The sequence below is a fragment of the Nipponia nippon genome, unplaced genomic scaffold, assembly GCF_047370975.1.
Source record: "Nipponia nippon isolate SJK-2023a ecotype South Korea unplaced genomic scaffold, ASM4737097v1 scaffold_16, whole genome shotgun sequence".
In the NCBI taxonomy this organism is placed as follows: domain Eukaryota; kingdom Metazoa; phylum Chordata; class Aves; order Pelecaniformes; family Threskiornithidae; genus Nipponia; species Nipponia nippon.
In genome coordinates, this window is record NW_028262332.1 from 1,025,981 (window position 1) to 1,045,976 (window position 19,996).

The 19,996-nt window shown below is 51.1% G+C and overlaps 2 protein-coding genes across 24 annotated transcripts in view; one reads left to right on the plus strand and one right to left on the minus strand.

Annotated features, from left to right (window-relative positions):
* The window catches only part of EXD3 (exonuclease 3'-5' domain containing 3), a 301,259-nt gene extending 297,407 nt beyond the window's left edge, over positions 1–3,852 (minus strand). For 22 of the 23 annotated variants that reach the window (XR_015703805.1, XR_015703804.1, XR_015703803.1 and 19 more), the window contains exon 1: positions 3,707–3,852. The gene's annotated coding sequence lies outside the window, so the exon portion shown is untranslated. Of the gene's footprint in view, positions 1–317; positions 500–3,706 lie in introns of all 23 variants that reach the window. The other variant, XM_087753494.1, reaches the window with a different exon arrangement.
* A 124-nt stretch (positions 3,853–3,976) lies between these two features.
* On the plus strand, positions 3,977–19,869 carry NOXA1 (NADPH oxidase activator 1). Its single transcript, XM_087753518.1, has 15 exons — positions 3,977–4,282; positions 5,682–5,764; positions 7,432–7,540; positions 9,779–9,913; positions 10,983–11,090; positions 11,817–11,876; positions 12,464–12,501; positions 13,215–13,356; positions 14,909–14,962; positions 16,146–16,218; positions 16,403–16,461; positions 17,368–17,555; positions 18,252–18,357; positions 18,445–18,568; positions 18,794–19,869. The coding sequence occupies exons 1-15, from the start codon at positions 4,109–4,111 to the stop codon at positions 18,889–18,891; spliced, it is 1,551 nt and encodes a 516-aa protein (XP_087609644.1). The 5' UTR covers positions 3,977–4,108; the 3' UTR covers positions 18,892–19,869.
* Positions 19,870–19,996: the final 127 nt, after the last annotated feature.

Here is a 19,996-nt window from a genome sequence, read left to right on the forward strand (position 1 = left end):
ACAAAAGAAAATATTTTAAAGGCACTGGCACACTACACAAGCTCAGTAATTAGCTTTTGAATTAAATTATTAAAACTTGGTTCAGGAGAAGAACACTCATAATTCCAACAGAACGCCTCGGTCAAACTGTATCTTAGTTAGCCCAGAGACAGCCTGTGCCCCCTCATCCCCTCAGGCTACATCACCTCACACATCAGCAAGTTATTTAATGCAAGTTTGGGTCAAATTACTTATCCACAGGTGCAACTGCTTTGGTTGTCAAAGAGTATAAATGCATAGACCTGCGCCTCTTACCGACTGTGAATGGACACACCTACCTCTGCGTTAAGACCCAAGCCATAAGGTAACGGAGCTTCCTGCAGAGCTGAACAGAGAACTCGCAATGCCGAGCGTGTTTAGAGACCACCCGCTTCTACCTCTCTCCAAGCTGCCTTCGGAGAACAGAAATTACACTTGTTTCAGCTTTGCCATGGCTTACGTTAAGGACCAACGTGTGTCACTGGAAAAGGAACAGTTGGAAATGTTGCGGTTTAGTCCTTCTGAACGCCGGCGCGTGCTCCGCGCTCCACGCATTTGTCTGGGGTGTTTGCAGGAGTAGCACGGTCAACTCCCCCAACAAAGAGAGCTGAGAAAAGTTTGCTGCAACTGCTAAGCTGTAAGCACCAGCAAAACTTTGTGCAGGTGAGCATTATGATTTCTAACAGACAGCATTATTGCCTTAAGAACTCCAAACAGAGGTTTTCTGATGGATCATTTACATTCCAGAATGTGTATTTTGCTGGTTCTACTCCACAGGCTAAAGTTTGATGATTCCTGCTCTATTGCTTGCGCATACAGTGAGAAAAAACATGGAAGCAGAAGTCACGGCTGCGAGTGACGCTTGTGCCACAAAGCTGACAGGCAGCCACGGGCAGGCACTGCCTGCTTCTGTAGAAAACCAGGGGGTCATCGAGCCCTCAGAGCACACCAAAACGCACAACGCTATGTAACAGGCAGAGTTTCACTATTCATGGAAGCAGAAGGAGAGTTATTTATTTATTTTAATTAACAAGTCATAATTTCAGCGTGAGTCAACTGATCCTCTAGTTGACGCTATCATCCAATACCCTTTTATAAAACCTACCTTGAAAGCACTCTTGTCCTATTGAAACAATACACTGAGACAAACAGATCCCAAAATCCCCTTACAAGAACCTGATGAGATAAAAACAGTGCCAGTAGAAAGTCCCAGCCTGAAAACTATGCTCTTCCCGAGGGTGAAAAACTCATATGATGCTTTCGCAAATCAGACTTTGCTGGAAATCCCTTCCTGACCTCGAATCTGGATCGGAGTGTGAACATGTGGGGAAGACGTCGCAGACGAGGGAGGGGAGTCTCCGAACTTGTGTAGCACACCTGTTTGTCTGCTCTCTGTGGCCAGGCTCTGATGATTTAAACAACAGTGGAGGAAGAAACACTACTTTAATCTAACTTTCCTCTGTGAGAACAGCATGTGGAATTCCCCCTTGAAGCAGAGGTTCATCCAAAAGCATAACATTGCTTAAAACTATCTTAATTCAGAACTACAGCCCTTTAAGCAACATTAAAAAATTCCTGCTATTTCTGCAGCCAAGCAGACGAAGTACAGAGTGCCAGAAGGTGACTCACTGATAATCTCCCCGATTTTCCCCAAACCACATGGGCACCCTTGCACCAGCAAGTTGCCCAAGATTTCAGGTTTAAGCCCATCTTCAAAATTGTTATTGTTTCAGCTTGAGACCTCCAAATAATGGCAAGCCTTTAACCTCTCCCGTAAACTATTTCTATAATTAACCTCCATCACTGCTGGGAAACTGTGTCATATTTCAAAGAATTTGTGTAGCTTTGACTTTCAGTTACGGGATCTCATTATGTCTTTGTTGGAAAGACTGAAAATATTGAGCTATCGGATAACTTTCCCACAGGCATGGATTTCCACAGTGTCTGAGTCACTTAACCCTCTTCTCTTGGATGTGCCTGTATAAACTGAGTTCATTAAGTCCGTTACATGGCTTGTTTTCCAGAACCAGAGCATTTTTGTGGCCTCCTCTGAACTCTCCAGTATTTTCATATCTTACTTGAGAGCTACTATAACTGGAGATTATGTTCCAGTGGCCTATTTAACTACACCACGTGCACACACATGACCACTCCAATGTGATTCTCTTTAACAAAAGAAAAAAACCCCACAACAATCAAATCAACTCTTCCCACAACAGCAAAGTTCAAATTGCATCACTGATGCAACCAAACCGTGCAAGTCACTCTCTGCCACCTCTGTGTGTGCGGCAGGAAGCTATCACCGTTTCTAGACTTGACCCAGTCTTTTCCATTATACTAAGATCCTTCTCCCACTCGGAACCATTTAACCAGGAAGGTCAGACCAGGCCACAGCCGTGTCACTGATCACCTCGCCTGTCTGCCAACAGTAAACTTTAACAGCAAAGGTTATATATATTCTTTTGGATAATTTAAGTCAGTACTAGTATTCGAACAAAGAACTGATAAGTGGAGATGGTTGGAATTAGCCCACTCCTTTACATCTTCCAACTAATGATCAGGATGCACGATTTGTTCCTAAGCTCATTCTTAAATTTTGCCTTGCTGCCATACACCACCACCTTTGTTTAATTAATTCTCAGGTCACACTGGAGTCAAATTCCTCAGAGAAATTCAAGTACGTGACACGAACTCTATCGACAGCTGACCAAAGCAGATCTTGCGATGCCCTCTCAAGAAGGAACACCCGGTTTGCGGGGGGTGTGTGTGTGTGTGTGTCTCTTTTTCAAGCATATGTTGTTTAGCCTTTAATCTCCACGTGCATTGTATTTGTAGCATCTAATTATTTACAAGGTTTTAGCTGCTCATTTTATTTTATTCCCGCTACTGAGAGCGGGTTAACCAGCTTGCTTCGTCTTCCTAAAACACATTTAATCTTTCCACGCGCACCGCCAATACTCGTGGCGCTTCCCATCCCACTCAATTTTTTTCCCCGCCATTTTCCAAAACTTTTAAAACCGGTGACAGGGAGCTCAACCCATTCGTTTAAAACCAAGCCCTTTGAAAACACAACGCTTCCACTGTTGCCTGTACCAGCACTGCCATAGATTCCTCTGGCTTCCATCGGTAATTGTAATTAATTCGCCCCAATTATCTGCAATTACGGACGGTAACCACGCAAAGGCCGCGGGGCACGGAATTAGCTGTGCTCGGGGACCCGCCGCTTGCTCTCGCTGGCCCTCCCCCCCGCGCGGAGGGGTTCACCGCCCCTCCCCAGCCCTCACCCCGCGCCTCCCCGCCGGCGCCTCCCGGCCGCCGTAGCGCGGGGGTACCGTGAATACCGGCAGGTGCGCACCGCCCCCCCGCTACCGTACTGGCGCCCCGCCGGGAGGCGCCACCCAGGGAGGCCGAGAGAGGCTTCATGGCTTTATTTCGGCTGCGAACTGCGTACACCCGGAGCGGCCCCGCCGCCCGCCCCCCCGCCCGCCGCTCCTCGCGGGCTCCCGAGCCTCAAAGTCCGCTGCGCCGCGCCGGGCTCCTCCGCACAGGGCCGGGCTTCCCCCCGCCCCGGGGCTGCGCGGGGAAGCGGGCCCAGCGGCGGCGCGGCCCCGTCGTGGCTCTGGGCCTCCGCGGAGCCGCAGCCCGGCCCGGAGCCGCCCCGGTGCGGCCGCCGGCTCCTGCCACTCACCTGGCACCAACCCGGAAGCGGGCGACGGGAACTCCGGTGTCCGTTGCTCTAAATCTTCCCCATCGCGCCCGCTCCTCCGCTCCGTGCGGCAAACCCGACCGCCCCGGAACCTCCCGTGCTCAGCCCCGCGTCCCCACCGGTCCTCTTTTCCGCCGGCACCGACGCACAGCGCCGGCAGGGGGCGCCGTCGCCCGCAGCACCGCGGCGAGCCCCGAGGGGCGGGGCCGGAGCGGGCGGGGTTTACCGTATTTACCAGAGCGCGGCGGCGCCCCTGTGCCTACCGTACTTGCTGTAGTTACGGAGCCGTCCCCCTCCTCCGGCCGCATCCCGGCCCGGGGCCGCGCCCGCCGCCCCGCTGAGGCCGGGCGGAGGCGGGCCGGGCCCGGGCAGCCGCGGGCGATCATGGCGTACCGGGAGCTGGTGAGGCGCTGGCACCAGGGCGTGCTGGCGGCCGACGGCGGGGACTGGGAGGCCGCCCTGGAGAGCTTCGCCGGGATCCCGGAGCCGCCGGCCAGGATCTGCTTCAACGTGGGCTGCGTCCAGCTGCTGGCGGGGAGGCCCGGGGAGGCCCTGCGGGTGAGCGGGCGGGGGGGCGGGGGGGGCCCGGGGAGGCCCTGCGGGTGAGCGGGCGGGGGGACGGGGGGGGCCCGGGGAGGCCCTGCGGGTGAGCGGGCGGGGGGGCCCGGGGAGGGGCGGGGGGGCGGCACGGCTCCCCCCCCCCCCCCCCTCGGGTTTTTGAGGGAATAAGGCTGAAGCTCAAACTCCTGGAAACGAAGCCTTTCCTGTGCTGCGCGCCCGGCTGACGGGGAGCGGGATGGAGCCCCAGCTCCACCCATGGAAACCCTCCGGGACGCGAGGGCAGGTGCCTGCGCTGCCCTGAGGAGAAGCCTCTTTCTCCCAGCACCCAGCAGGCCTGGCGGGCGGCTGCCCCGAGGGGAGATGCGTTTAAAGCTGTTCGTTAATGAGCAGTAAAAAAAGCTCCGGCTGTGCCGGAGGAGCGGAGCCGTGGAGCCCCGGGCAGGGCAACTGCGATAAGGGACAACGGGGAGCACGGCACCATGGTGCCCGAGAGCCTCTTTTCGGCCCCGATGAACGGGCATCGGCTGGGAAGAAGCTCGGTTGTGCTCCCGCGTAGGTCAGTGGCTGGTGGCTTATCTTTTCTCTTTTGTAGCACAGCAGAGCAGACTGTTAAAGCAAGGGGTGCTGTCGGAGCCACGGGAGAAGCCAGCCACCATCTCGCCGAGAGGCACAGTCGCTCCCTGACCTCCTGCAACATATCTTCACCCCTGCACTGCTATCCTTGTCTAGGCAGTACCAGGAAAATCCGGGGTTTCAGGCTTGATTCGTTATCTACCTGCCATCTCTTTGCAATGATAAGCGGAGGAGCACACCTCCCAGCTTCCTCAGAGGGAGATTCGTTTTCTCAGCACAGTGTTACTTTGAGCCATCAGCCATGAGCTGCTACCAGCTTTGCTAATACTTGCCTGTATTTAGCTGGGAAACTGGCCCAGAAATAGACTTGTAGGTGCAGTGTGAAGCCCTTCAGCTTTCTCCCTTGCACCCCTTCACATACTCATCACTGCAGCCTGCTGCAAACAGCCTTCCCTGTTTGGTCTGGTCCCATTGCTCCCACTGTCAGGGCAAGCTCTGCTCCAGGCAACATGAGTTTCTCTTTACAAGATGCTGGACAGCAAATGTGTCTCATTTGTTGTGTCCAGTCCGTTTTCCCAAGGAGGGATAAAAACCTGAAGCTCAGCTCATGCAGAGCCAAGATCTGAAAGATGACTTGGAGCCATCTCCTGCCCCTCAGCCCGCATCACAGCCCTGCGCTTGTCAGTCCAGAGGAGCTGGGCACGAGCCCGGAGACGGCTTCTGCGCCCAGTGCAAGTGCAGCCTGGACGTGGTGCACACACCCAGGCATCAACAGGAGAGATCCTCGCTGATCCTTGGGATGTGTCTGTGTTTTCCTCCTTAGGCATTTGATAAAACCGTTGCGAAGGACAACTCCCTAGCTGTTGGCTACTTTCAGAGAGGCTTTGTCCGTCTGCAGCTGGAAATGTAAGTGAGGCGCGTGTCCGTTTCCATCTTTGGTTTTCTCCTTTTAGTCATACTTTATTCCTAAACCTAAATGATTCTATGATTCTATGATTCTAAAATTGATTCTAAATTTCTAAAAATGATTTCTAAAAATTCTAAAAATGATTCTATGATTCTAAAATTCTATGATTCTAAAATTCACTTCTTCCAGCAATCTTAAACAGATTAAGGTCCAGCTTGGCCTTGTAAACTGTGTCACAGGTCAGCAAGTCTTATCTCTGATAAGACTGAGATGATACGAGCTGCACAACTCCAGGGCCCCAGGGGTGGCTGATATATGACATGACTGTCCCATACACACAGAGAAAGAAGCTGCTCCTGTACACGGGGCTGCCAGGAGGTTATGTTGCCATTCAGATTTTCTTTGAGAATGAAAAAAATAGTTGCGCCGCTTGGTCTGTCTCCGCATGGTGCACGTTGAGTCTGGCCTTCCTAAAAATGCAGTCTGCCCACAGTGTCTGACTCTCACTCTCTGCTGACAGCGGATTTTGTGGGCCTGATCTCAATCTCACTGATTTAATGTTGGGATTGCTCCACTAGTGTCGTGGGATCGATTACTCATTGTTTCCAGGGTTAAATCGCAGTTGCGTCCTGCTCGCAGAGGTGGGTGGAAGGTTTTACAGGTCCTTTCTTACCTCTGAAGCTCAGTTATTCTCTTTCCTGTCACATTTTCCCCATATTTTCCAGACCTTAATTTCCACAAAATGACTATCTTTATTTCTGGGAGGGAGTTCAAGTGAGCAGTTCTGCACTCACAGGTGTGAGTAGCTACACGCTCTGTGCCTCTGCAGCAGAGCTGTAGTCAGGGCCGGCGGAGCCCCGGCCGGCATGCTGCGGCTGCTCCGCTCTGCTCCCAGCGCTGCGCCACAGCCGGCAGAAGTGGAGCGAGCCTGCCTCGAGCACGCACGCTGTGCAGTGGGTCAGGAGCAGCACGGCTGGCGGAGCTGCCCCCCGCCCGAGGAGATGACGGCCACTAGCGCCCCGTGGCTCCTTCCCTCATCAGATGCTGCTCCCACCCACCCACATCCACCCGGGCACCTCTTGGCCGTGCTTGCTGGTCGGGTGACCCTTCCTGGACCCGTCACTTCACCACCTGCAGCCTCAGTGGGAACCTGTTTTGATTTCAGTTGCATAGCTGGTGTAAATTCAGACTAACTCCCTTATCCTTAGAGTTTCTCTAAGTCTCTGCTCACATTGCTCTGACCATGCATGTATGCTCGTCGTCGGCAGGGTTTCCCAGCCCTTCCTTCTCCCCTGAGACGTCTGCTGGGACAAAACTGCCAGCAGCAAGCTGGGCAAGGAGCTCACAGCATTTGTTAATCTCTGTTCTTTACATTTTCTCCTTGGAACTGTGACTGTTTCAGGTATCAAAACCTACTGTTCATCCCAATCAGTAAAACTGCGCAGATAATCCCAGACACACTGTGTTCATTTTATTCTAACTACCAACAAGGAGAGGATGGGGAATTTTCTGTGGTCGCAAGATGACATACATCTCCGGGGCAGCTCTCCTCATCCAGGCTACAGAGAAGAATACATTTTTTCACTAGCTTGATTTTTGAACTTCTTAATTACAGTCTTCAGCTTTTTTACTCTCAGTTTCTGCTGTTATTCTGTCCACATTGTAGGTACGAAGAAGCTCTCTCTGACTATCATATGGCCTTCAGTCATCTGAGACAAAATCCCTTCATCGATTACAAGCAGCTGGGGCTGAGGCACATACTCTACGCCTGGGAGGTAAGAGTCGGCCTGTCCCAGCAGTCCGTCCCTTCTCTTGGGGGTGTTCCTCAGGTGTTCAGCAGTAGGCATTAGTAACCCAAGAGCTTTTCAAGACAGTACATTAGAACAGTAAAAACTTTCTGCTTGCACTTTTTTTTATAGGAACTTAATCGTGAAAGTCATAAAACAATGTTGTCTCTGAAGAGTTTAGCAAATTACGCAGTTTGAAAAGTAAAGCTGTTCAGAGCCGATGCACAGGAATTTGTGTATTGGGGTCTTGTAGCTTACCTATGCATGTAATATTTATGCTTACATGCATGTAAATATGCATGTACGTTTTGTGAACTCCTCAGCTCTAAAAGCTGAAATAGATTGAAGTATAGACAGATGGGAACAAAACTGGTCCGTAATGAAGACTCTAAGAAACTTCTGTGCCTGAAAGCCTGTCTTTCCAACTGTAGCAACTGGTCTAGCATTACTCTGTGTTTTACCTTGCACACCGGGCTGCAAGCTGAGTTCTGCTTCTGTAACGCTTCACTCTGCAGCTCTTACACTGTAGATGCTTTCAGCCTGCCACATCCTGTTAAGAAAGATCTAAGTCTGAATTGATTGTCAATGTTTGTAATATTTGGAATGTAAAAGACGCCTAGAAACTGTACTTTACTGTGAGGGTTCATTTTCTCTTCTGTCCTGAGTCCACACACACAGACCAAAAAGCAGATACAAGAAAGAATATTTAATTCTTTACTTCCGTGAGAGTGAAGAGTCATTGTGTAACTCAAGTCAAGCGTGCCCAGAAACCTGTCCTTCAGTCTCGGTCAATTTTCGTGCACCTTATACCTGGCAGGAAGAAGCTATCCTTGGAATCCATGGTATTACCCAAACCTCATTGTTTTTAACAGTTTCAGTGCCACAGCAGTGCCTTTGCTAAGCTCGCACACACTTAGAAGCAATAGGTTCCCTTTGAAAGGTGCAGGGGTGCGGCGAGGGCATCGGAGGAGGTTGGTATCCTTTCTGGTGTGAGCACGCAGGCCCTCGCTCCACGTGCTCTAGGCATTGCCGGGACATGTGTGCGCACTGTGCTGGCACTCCGGACTCAGGATCTGCATCCTGATTCGACTGTATCTCACTCTTACATCTACCTGCAGCTCATTTTTCAAAATACACAAACATAATCCTCCTGAAGAGCTGTGCCATCGGCTTTTCCCATGCATGGCCTCTCACATGCTGCATCTGATCTTCTCAAGGGGAGGAGCTGTGCCATATGGTTTGAAAACGCAGAAATATTTGTCTCTTGCGAGGCTATAGCACTTCTGAGCTGAGGGAGAACTGCTGCCTTGCCTCTCCAAGAGGCATCTCTGCAGTTCCTGTAGATGTTCAGGGCGGCCGTTCCCACCACCCCCCCAAACAGCAGGCTTCTACTGTCACGATTAAGGAATGAAGGAAAAGCATCCTATTAGCTGCACCTCTGTCCCAAGCCCTGCTTGCACCCAGATACCACAAAGCCATCTACAAGCTGATAACCCTGTCATAGGAGATAGCGACGTATCTGACAGGGCGTCTGTTATGCCACACTTCTGCCTTGTAGGCCAGCAGCTTTTCCATACACTGACTGTGGGCCAGGGACAAGAAGAGGTCTCCCGCTCTAAATTCAGCATACAGATCAAGGCTTCCCAACACCCAGCCTGCAATACTCCCACACTTTGCCACTTCACCATGGAACATACTTACATGCTGCTAAAGGGGAACAAGCTACAGCTGACAGTTTGCACATTCACAGCCCACTACAATGTGAAATAGCTTCAGTTAAGTTATTTTGCAGTGAAAGGGAGTCAGAATTACTCTGCACAGCAAAAAATATTACCTAGTTGCATACAGGGAAAAAAAACCCCATGCAACTTGCCAAAAAAATCCTTACGGGCCTTTCAGGTGCAGGAAGGATAAGATTAAAACTTATGTGGTACATCTGGTGTTCCCCATGGCTCTCCTTGCCTTGAGCAGAGCTAGCAGCTCTAGCCCACCAGGAGCTAGCCTGGAGGTACAGCTTTGATCTCTTTGCACTCTGATGATTAAGTTTTTTCAGCTGTGCTGCTCAGAGCACCTTTCCTGTGGCCAGTGGGGAGTAGACTGCTGCTGCTGCTGCACCCCTGGCGTTTCAGTGCCTGGTCCCTGTTTCTTGGCTGAGTTCAGTAGGTGGCGTTGGGTGTCTGCTCAGGCTCAGCCCTCTGAGTTCTGCTCCCGCCTTGCCCGCTCCAGGTGCTGTACAGCACTGCAGCAGTGCAGTGCCGGCTGCAGCAGTGGCAGGAGGCCAGGGTCACCCTAGACAAGGCCGTTGTATGGAGACCTGAAGGAAGAACAGCGATCCTGGACCTGGCCCGTCAGCGGGTGCAGGTAAGGCCACCTCCATGAGTTCCTGGGTACGTGCATTGGGCTTAAGTTAAGAAATAGGAGATGAGAATGTGGTAATTGTTGTATGCTTGGGGTTTCCTGTCTACCCACCTGCTTGGTGACCTGGTAACGGAGTCTGAGCCATTTGCATGCGATGCTCTACCAAACTAGTGCTTCAGCTAATCACCTAACTCTGTCACCCCTAGGTGCTTCATAGCACACAAACACCATGGTGGAGAATTATGGGATAACTTCTCAGGGTGGGGAGTTTACTTTCTAGTCCCTGCTGTTCAGGAGCTTAATTCTGTTTGTACTTGTACTGTAAAACAAGTTGCCTTATGCAGTGTTGAAGTGCAGAACAAGTGCAGGTTTGGAGGGTCTCCCTTTTCATGACACTGGCTGACTTTTTTGAGTCCATTTGGCCTCAGTGACAATTGGTGCCAGCTCAGGTAATTAATGCCAATCACATTTAGAGCTTAAGTAGAGCACGAAAGTGTTTCCAGGGTTGGTTCTAAACAATAGTTTCTTGTTAGACTCTTTTATGACCAGGAACAACTTGCAGATCTCTGATTCACTCTTCCTGGAGGGTTCATTATTTTGCTACCTCCATACTTCTTTATCTTATTTGTATCCTTTCTAAGGGATGATTGCTTCTTTTTTTTTAATGCGATCATCTCTTCTAGCATCATGTTTGTGCTTTACATTAGTGTATTATTTATATTTGCTATTAGCATGCTACTCAGTGGTTGAACAGAGGAGAAAAAAGCATTTGAAGTCAAATTGAAAAAGTGCTTAGAGATTTGTTTAATAAACTTTACTCCACTGCCCTCCCTTCCCATGCCAACAGTCAGTCTTTGTCTCAGCACTGGGTAGTGGCTGATGAGCTCCTAGTTTGCATGTTCTTGTTAAACCTGAGTGACCTTTTTCAAGTTCACAGCCATAATTTTTGCCCCAGTGTCTTCCTGGAGCTGCTCATGCACACAAAGGGAAGCTATACTTTCTTTTCACTGCTGTTATATTTAATTTAATATTAACTGATGGCTTTTTCCCTTATCTGCTTTCCATGCCCTAGGACCGTCTGTTTTTAGAGCCCATGCAGGTTCCTCTCGGGGAATTTTTCAGACCACGAAAGAAGGAAGTTGAGCAGCTGGATACAAAAGATTTCCTGGGTAAACCCAAGGTAACAGGCAGGTGATCGTTACGATTAACAGCAAGCAGATTAAAATTCCACCTTCTGACATCTCCAGAGAGCATTACTGTTGGCCTCTCCACTGGTGGAGACCAAGAGCAGGATTGTCAGGGCTTGCAGCCAGCCAAGGCATCTGGGACCCAGAAGCCGAAATTTGTAAGAATTGCCACCTCTTCTATCAAAACTGCACTTTGGTGCTAAAAAAACCTTCCCAATCTTGGTCACTTTAAACTCTGAAAAAGCTGAGCAGGTACTTAGGGAACCCCGTGGTCATCCTTTTGCTGACGACGACATTTTCAAGAGGAGCACATTCCTCCAGTGCACTCCTACTCACTGCTGCATTCCTGGTGGGACAGGCAGGCGCTTAGAAGACAAATGCTTTGTCACATCCTTTAACGCGAGTCAGCAGAGAATTTCTCTGATCCCTTCTGTGACCAGTGCAGTCAGCAGAAGTGCCACAGGCCAGAGAGCTCTGACACGAATAAAGGGAAGAGAAAGTAATTCACTCACTTGTAAAGAAACCTTGGAAAGACTAAAAACACAGGGACAACAACAGTTGAAGCTGTTTTGGGAATCCAGCTCTGCTTTTACCACTACGTGCATGACTCTGCTTTGTGTCTGACTTTAGGATGTCAGAAGGTCTGAGTAGATAGCCCTGCATGAAGTTTGAGAGTCGTCATCCAGCCCGGATTCAGTCATTACTTTGTCCTCTGACAGGTGATCTCGTCCATCATTCCCAATGATGAGTACATCGGCTTCGAGCCTCTCAGGCCTCAGGTGAGCAGGACATAGCTGTGAAAGGAGGAATGGAGCTGTCATGGGGCTCCAGGCAGGGCCTCAGATCCTGACACTGTCAGGGTAAGAACATATTATTGAAAAAAACAGTGCAATATCAGACTAGATCCACAGGGCCCTTCAAAGCCAGGCGGTGGCTTCAGCGCTGACTGGAAGGGACTCAGCAATGTGAGTTTCCAGCCCTTTGAAGATGCATCTTTGTCTCTTTGCCATGGCAGAACAGCAGTGGAGACTTTGCTATGTTCACCAGGCGTTTGCTCAGCACTTTAGTAAATTTGTCAGCATACGTATGGCTGGCTTGCACTGTCAGATGAGACCCTTAGAAGTAAGGGTAGGGGAAAAGATTTTGTTACTCGCCTCCTGATGGGATGAAGAGGGAGGGGGAGAAATAGAAGGTACATCCTGGTAAGATGTGGAGCAGCAGACTTCTATCTGGGTGCTGTGGTGTGACAAATGTGGTCAAAAGCAAAGGCAAAATACCACAGTGTGGTATTCAGAGGGACGGTAAACAAGGCGGCACTGTTGCTATATAAGGTAGTTACAAATAGATGCTGTTGTTCCCCCCACAGAAGCAGGGCTTTTATGAACCCAGTGTTGACGCTTTGCGGTAAGTGTTCCGTTCTACCCTGCTCTAACTCTTCTCTCGCTATTTCCATTCAGAAGGTCATGTTTTGTTCTCTGATGTCTTTGTCTGAGGACTCTGGGGGATCCACACCCACTTCTCACCGAGGGCGGAGTGAATAGCAAATGTGCAAAGGCTTGTGTGGTTGGAAACGATGCTGCAGTTCAGTAGCACCTCTCATGCAAGAATCTCAGGGCAGTTTGCAGGAGTTGATTCAATAGTCTCGGGAGGCAGGCATGGATCGTGCCAGGCCTCGGGAATGGAAGCAGGTTGTGGGACCCACCCGGGTCCATGGCAGAGGATGCTCAGCTGTCCCATTCTAGTTCCCAGGACAAGGCCTCCAAATACTCCCAGCCATGCTGTGTTGAGTCAAATTCAGCCCTGGTTCAAAAAACATGAGTGTCATTTATTCTGGTGATATTGTACCAACAGTACTTCAGGGCTGACTTTAATAATTGTTTTGATATGGAGGATGTTTATTAGTATAATGAAAATAGGGCAGTTGTGTTTGGGAAATCAGTGTTTTCCAACCTCCTTTTGTTCTCAGTTGGACCAAAGAGTAGCAATGGAAATCGTAACTTCCCAACACCCGAAATTTTTGGCACATGCCAGTTTGGATTGGTGCAGTGTTCTGGATCAAAGCCATCCCGCGCCAGAGCCCCAGGGTTAGTAAAGGTGCTCTCATTTTTTCTTTCCAGAGACAGTGAGTCAGGCTACTACCGAGTTGTGTCCCATTATAACCCTGAGGACTCGGAGAAGTTAGCAGTGAAAGCCAGCAGTTTGGTCTTTGTGCTGACGAGAGGAGCGGATGGCTGGGCTACAGCCATACATGACGGGCAGGTAAGGAAAACGGGTGGGCTTGCCAGCCCGCCCCCCAGCAGAGACCACAGCCCTGCCTGTGCGCAGGAGCTTGCCGCATTCCTTGGGGACCCGCCTGTAGCACTGCAGAACAGAGGATGAGTTCAGGAGCTCGTTTCCACAGACCGGTTGCTAACTATGGATTTCTCTGACGCTTGGCTCCCACCAGCTTCTGCCATTCACCTCTGTAGCTCCGCAAGGGCATCTTTTTGGGCACTTGTGCTCTCTGCCATACAGGATCCTATTGTGGGATTGTGTAGGGTAACAGACCTCAGCAAGGACCACCATTTAGAGCAGTATTTGTCACCCAAGAGCTCTAATGGAGCCGAGGAGACAGGCTGGTCCTTACCTGGTGTGTAGGGCCTCTGTTAAATTAACTTTGGGAAGGTTTGGGCAGGGTTTCAGCTGTGCAGGCAGGTTTTATGAAGGGCTCTAGAGAAGACCTAAGGAATTAAAGCCCAGCAAATCTGACATCTTTCTGCAGACTAGGGAACTATAGTGTGAACAGATTGAATAGAAACAGATAAATATGACAACATGGAAAATCTTTTGTTGGCAGAAACCATTTATCACGTCTACTTAAGTTCTTTGAAAGAGCCAGTGCATACCTGGGTTAGGTTGAGCCAGTGAACGTATTGCCTGCCTGTGTTTCCAAAAAAAGTCAAAAGATTCTTCACAAGACCACTAAAAAAAGTGAGCTGTTTGAGCAAGAGAGGCAGTGCTCTGAGGACTGATAACAGGTTAAAATACAGAAATAAAGGGTGGGCATAAATGAACAGGTTTTTTTCTTTCTTTTTTTTAAAGAAGGGATGTCCCCACAGAGCATCTGCTGTAACATAAGCATTTAGCATATTCCAGAGTGATATAGTAGTAGGAATAGTGATGTAGTGCTTCTTACGGTGTTCAATCAAACCATTACGTGACGGACAATCAAACCGTTCAGCATAGCCTGAAGCATCTGGAGCTAGCAGTGAACGATTACAGAAGTATTTGAATGTGCTGGCTGACTGCTCATTGAAGTGTCAGATGAAATTCAAAGTAAAAAAAAAGTAAAGTAATAGACACTGGGGGGGGGGGGGAAGCATAATTACTCACAATGATCAGTTGAAATTAATAGCTCTATAGCAGTGATTGTCAGAAGGCACAGAAATGCTGCCGGCCTGGTATCCCTTGACATCCTTGCTGCTCTCTTCCTAAGCATCTATTTCAGGAGCAGGGTGTTGGGCTTGGTGGGCGTTTGGTCTGTTACATCCCAGCCACTCAATTAGCACCACTGATTTCAGCAGAAAAAGATGCAAAGGGACCCTTGGATTTTGTTCAGCAATTTCTGAGCACAAACCACATGGGCTACCATAGCTGACCCTGGGCCCTGCATGGGCACAGCGGTGTTGCGGCGGGGTGAGCAGGCAGTGCTGCTTTGCAAGGGCAGAAGCAGCGTGGAGCGGGGCGACCAGAAGATGGGGCTGGGTGGGCTGGGGCTGCGTCTGCGCAGCAGCGGCTCCTGTCTCACCCTGCTCCACTTTCTGTCCCGCAGAAGCTGCGCATACCGAGCTCTCTCCTGGAGCCTGCCTCGAAGATGGATAAATGGGTGAGCTGACAGCCTTGCAACTGGGGGTGAGGAAGGAACCAAGAAACACATTTGGGACATTTGTTTGTAAGATTATCACAGAATAGAACATCTGTGCAAGAGAAGCATAGAGTGTTTCAGCTCAGACACCTTGAGTGAAGACCCAGCGCTCTTGAACTGGAACAACAGAAGAGTTAAGAGCAGGAAAAACGCTTATTTTTTTTCTGTACATCAGATCCCTTTCCAGCAAAATCTGGGGGTTTGGACACATATCCAAGCCCAGTGGCTTGCATCACAGGCTGATCTAGGTGGTGGTGTCTCTTGTTTGCTGTGGGCTGACGGAGCGCACACAGGTGAGCAGCTGCCACAGCTCTCCTCGCCCACTGTTGAGCCACTGGAACACAATGATGAGTTTGAGGGCTTGAGGCATGTGTTTGCCCAGCCTGCTCCTGTGATGCCTGCAGCCACTAGATGTAGCATGGAAGTGGGTGAGGAGTGCTCACATGTTCTAGTTCATCAGCAGAGTGAGAGCAGGTTAACCTCCTGCAGTGAGATAATAATATCTTAAACAGACACCACTTTTTGCCTTGAGGCCATACACCTAAGCCCTAAACCCTCACCTGTGAACTAGGAAAACTTCCTTCATCTCCCATCTCCACCACAGGCATATCCACACGTGAGCCAAATAATTTTCTGTCTGAACCCAGTGCAGAAAGGTGCAACTCAGAACCCTGTTTCCTGGGAGAGATTTTTGAAGCACATGGTTGTTCTGATGTTGCTACCATTTTTTTTCCCCCCCTCCAAATGAATCCCTGGCCATCACACACACTTGGGCATTTGCTCCTTGGATGTCTCCCTGTGAACCAGCCTGAGTTCCCAGGTAAGCCAGCAGATGGTGGGGAGAACCCTCAGTGCAGCATGAGCACCCTCCCTCTGCTCCAGCACCAACCCAGCGAGGGGCAGGAGGCCAAGGAAGCGTCCCACCAAACCTCTCATCACCCCTGCTATCCATCAGAGCTGCAGAGGCCATGGAGAGCCTGAGTGCTTCGCCTCATCCAGCCAGTTAATGAACTGGGTTCCCTGGTGCTCTCTCTGGGGTTACACCTGGAAATTCATACCTGGCTGCAGCCTCTGTCATGCACACCAGCCTTGCCCAGGCTCCGGTGTCCTCTGCTCACTTCTTTCTGATGTTGTTCCGTTGCAGAAGATCAGCAATGGGATTCCCCTCCCTCCTGCCCAGGTGCCTCCCAGCCGACTCCATGTGAAGCCGAAGCCAGGTAGTCCCCTGGACGAGGGGGGTTATGTGACCCTGGGCCCAGAGCCCCCTGCTTTAGGGGTGCCTGGGGAGACTGGTTGCCCACTGCAGCCCTGGCTCCTTGTGTGCTAGCGGGTTGCAGAAGAGCTGCGGGGGGCCTCTGCTGACTGCAGGCGCTGTTCCTCTGCTCTTGTTTTGTTCTGCAGAATCTCCCGAGGGAGAAGATGCTTCTGCAAATGATGCTGGTGCCCAAATAGACTTCAAGGTAAGGTGTTTTGCAAGCCGAAGCTGGCACAGCCTCAAGAGATCAAGGCTGTGAAAAGTGCAAGATTCCTGGCCAGATCCTCCAAAATTCCTGAGCTGCCCCCAAATCACTGGAAAAACATCTTCCTCTGCCCGTTTTTCCATTCCAAAGAAAGGCTCCCATGTGATCTTTCCTCCAACACTCCCAAGTTTGTGACTGTACAATTTCGTGAAGCACCCCAAGGTTGAGGCTCACCAGGGCAGTGCCCTTTTGCACCCTCCAAGGAGCCAAGAGCCCCAGATGCAGCAACGTTCTCAGGCATGCACTTTACAGCCCATTTTGCAAAAGAGAGCTGGTTTTGAACTACCTTTCCCCTTCCTCCTGCATGGCATTTTCTGTCCCTGTCGGTCTGAGTGCCACGATTCATTGATATTTGCGATCTTCTGGGATGATGTCCTCTGAACCACCTCCGTGCCACTACCAGCCACTGGGTGTGATGGAGCTGGAATTGCTCCTGTGTCCACTTGGGGACAGCACCTCTCCAGCAGCACCAGTTGCAGATCAGCTCTGCTCCCTTTGTCTTTGCCACCCCTCTTTGTAGGGCTTTATGAGTACTTTTTTTGTAAGCTGTACTTCAGACAGAAGGCAGCAGAACCTGGGGACTTGGCTGCACCTCTCCGGCTGGCTGGAGGAGTTGGGGGCCTGCTCATAATCTTTTGGGTTTGGGGGGTACCTGTGCGACTGGACCCAGAAACAGGTTTCCTGGAGGAATGTTTGATCCCAGGCTTTGAATTTGTAGTTCCCCCTCTGAAATTCAGATCTGCATTTTGATGCTGCACTACCATTACGTGGTGCCGCTGAGACGAGGGGTTGTGTCTGTGTCACCTCTCTTGATACGAGAGTCCTGAATAACCAGACTGTCCACAGTGCCACATCTCTCAGCACATCCCACCGACCCACGGAGAAGCTTCATCCAGCCCGGACAGACCTGTTGTGCTGAGAGCGTGTTGTGAGTGCACCGTGGTGGTGAGGGCAGGCGAGGTGCCGTCGCTGCCGGACCTGCGGGCTCTGCTGAGGGAGCGGTTCGGCCAGCAAGCAGAGCGAGGGAAGCTGAGGTACGCTGCGGCACAGCCGGGCCCTCCGGTGCTCTCGGTGCGTGAGTGTGCGTGACAGGGCAGCAGCAGCCATTCCCCTGAGGATACAGACCTGCCTCTGGTCTCCTGGGGACGTTTAATTGGGGTCAAAGCATTCTAGCAGAGATTTCAGCAAAGATGGGAGCACGCAGCCTTCCTTGCAGGGCTAACCTTACCATGGCTTTCGCTTTTGAGAACAGCATGTGCTCTGTGGGCTTTGGAGGCCCAAAGGGTCTTTGCCAGGAAACTGTACCATGGTCAAGAAATGGGGGAACGGAAGGAAAAACTCGGTGCAGATGCAGCTGCTGTATATTGCATTTTCTCCCGCTCAGCTCAGCCTTTGAGGTACACTGGGATCAATGCAGAGCAATTTGGGAGTTGGTCCGGGGGTGAGGTCTCCCTGACTGCGACATCCCTGGGGGCACACAGTCCACGTAGTCAGAAGAATTTAGGATCTTCCCCTCAAGTGAGTGTGTGAGGAGGTGACAGTGTCGCTCCCTGACAGTGCCGTTTCTGCCCACTGAGCATGCAGGGTGGCCCCACGTCATCGTGCAAGGTGACAAGTTCAGAGCTGCTTACAAAGGGGACTTTGAAGACTGGAGATGTTAGAGGGCTAGGCTTGCCTCAGAGTTTGGCTTGAAGTGAGATGATTTGAGCCATGTTAATGAACCCTTGCAGCTACAGGCTTTTGGATGGCAAAGAACTGGGTGCAGTTTCGGGAGAGGAGGATCTAGGGAAGATGTGGCAGCAGCTGACAGATGGCAGGCTGACGCTCTGCTGCCAGGTACGTGGGCTGTGACAAGCTTTTCTGCTGGGCTGGACTCAAATCTCTGCTTTGCCTTGCAACCTCCCTGCTGACTTTCTCCTGCAGGACTCGGACTCCCACTCGGGCAGACCCGTCCTCTACCAGATGCTGGCTCAGCACTCATACCTTGCGCAGGGACCGGGGGACCTGGAGTTCAGCAAGGGAGACGTGCTGGATATTCTCTCTGAAGGTAGCTCTCCAGTCCTGCCTGCAGGCTGTACTGGGGCAGGCTTTTGGTGTCTGCTGCAGGGAGGGACTGGGGAATAGATGGCTTCTCCAGTGCTGTCTCAGGCTCATGCTCTCAGGAGATACAGGCTTGCACTGGGTTTTGCCCAGAGTTAAATTCCAGCCGTAAAAACTCTCGCTAACCCCACTTATATGGACCAGGGCTCATCCTGCTCCTTTGTTTTCCTAGTGAATGACGACTGGCTCGAAGGACGCTGCAATGGCAAGACTGGCATCTTCCCCAAATGCTTTGCAACCCAGACCGGTTGTGGTGCTGCCTTCCTATAGCAAACAGGAGCCTTTTCCTGCCCAACCACACCATCTCCCAGCAGTGAGAGACACCAGTCCCAGCTCATTCGGGCCACAGCCAGCACAGCCAGGAGCTCTGCTGAACCTGGGCCGGAGCTGTCCCCCGCCCACAGATCCCATGGGCTCAGTTCCAGCAGTCCGACAGCATTTTCTACAGCCTGTTCCCAGACATGGCATTTTTACCTCTGTGCTTACCCTGCCAAAGATGTGTCTGTGCAGGGCAGAGAGAAGGGGGAGGGATCTGGTGTTTGGCTATGGGAAATGTCCGTGTGGCAACTCAGACCTTAGGGCCTCAGACTGCTGGGTGGGAAGAGGTTTCTCTGGATGGAGGTCTTCACCCCCTCTCCCTGGTGGCTCAAGTTCAGGCTGGGAAGGCTGAGCCTCACTCTAATGAAGCCAAGGGCAGCCATCTGTGCGCAGGAGGCAGAGCCCAGGCCCTTGGGCCACACATCCTTATTGCCACCAAAGAGAGAGATGCTGCTCTTCTGGAAGGCTTTTGTCACCAGTTTGCAGTGGGGTATGTGGGATAACGCCTTGGGTTAGGATCATGCATCGTCTTCCACAGCAAATACCCCATGGATCTGCCAGAGCCAAAGGGCTCTGAGCATTTCTCAGCCCAGATGTCTTTGGTTCTTTTCTTAAACTCTTGAGTCCTGCCTGGATGTTGCTGCTTCATGCTGTGTGGGCAGGGGCCTTGCAGCACAGAGGAGCGGTAGTTGTGGAAACACCGCTGCTCAGCCCAGCCCTGGGCTTTGGCAGAGCCTTGGAGGGGCTGAGGGGAGGGCGGGCTGGTGGCTGGAGCTGGAAGGACTGAAACGACCGTCCGGTTCCTGCAGCTGAGCTGTGCTGGGCTCCGCTGATCTAAATAAAACACTCAAGTGCCTGGAGCTGGAACCTGCTATGGATTTGGTGTCTGACAAAGCTGGGCTATGTAACTTGAATATAAAATAAACCCTGAGCCAGAGTTGGCAGCTCTTAAATCAACTTCCACTTGTATTTTTCTGCTGAGATATGCCAGTAAATATTTTTAAAGACAGCTGACGGTGTCTCTGGGAAGATATTCTGCCACATACTACAGAAATCT

Coding starts and splice junctions, on each gene's coding strand:
- NOXA1 (XM_087753518.1), top strand. CDS start 4,109: ATGGCGTACCGGGAGCTGGTGAGGCGCTGGCACCAGGGCGTGCTGGCG. Junction 11,091..11,816: donor ATTTCCTGGGTAAACCCAAG/GTAACAGGCAGG, acceptor GTCCTCTGACAG/GTGATCTCGTCCATCATTCC. Junction 11,877..12,463: donor TCGAGCCTCTCAGGCCTCAG/GTGAGCAGGACA, acceptor TTCCCCCCACAG/AAGCAGGGCTTTTATGAACC.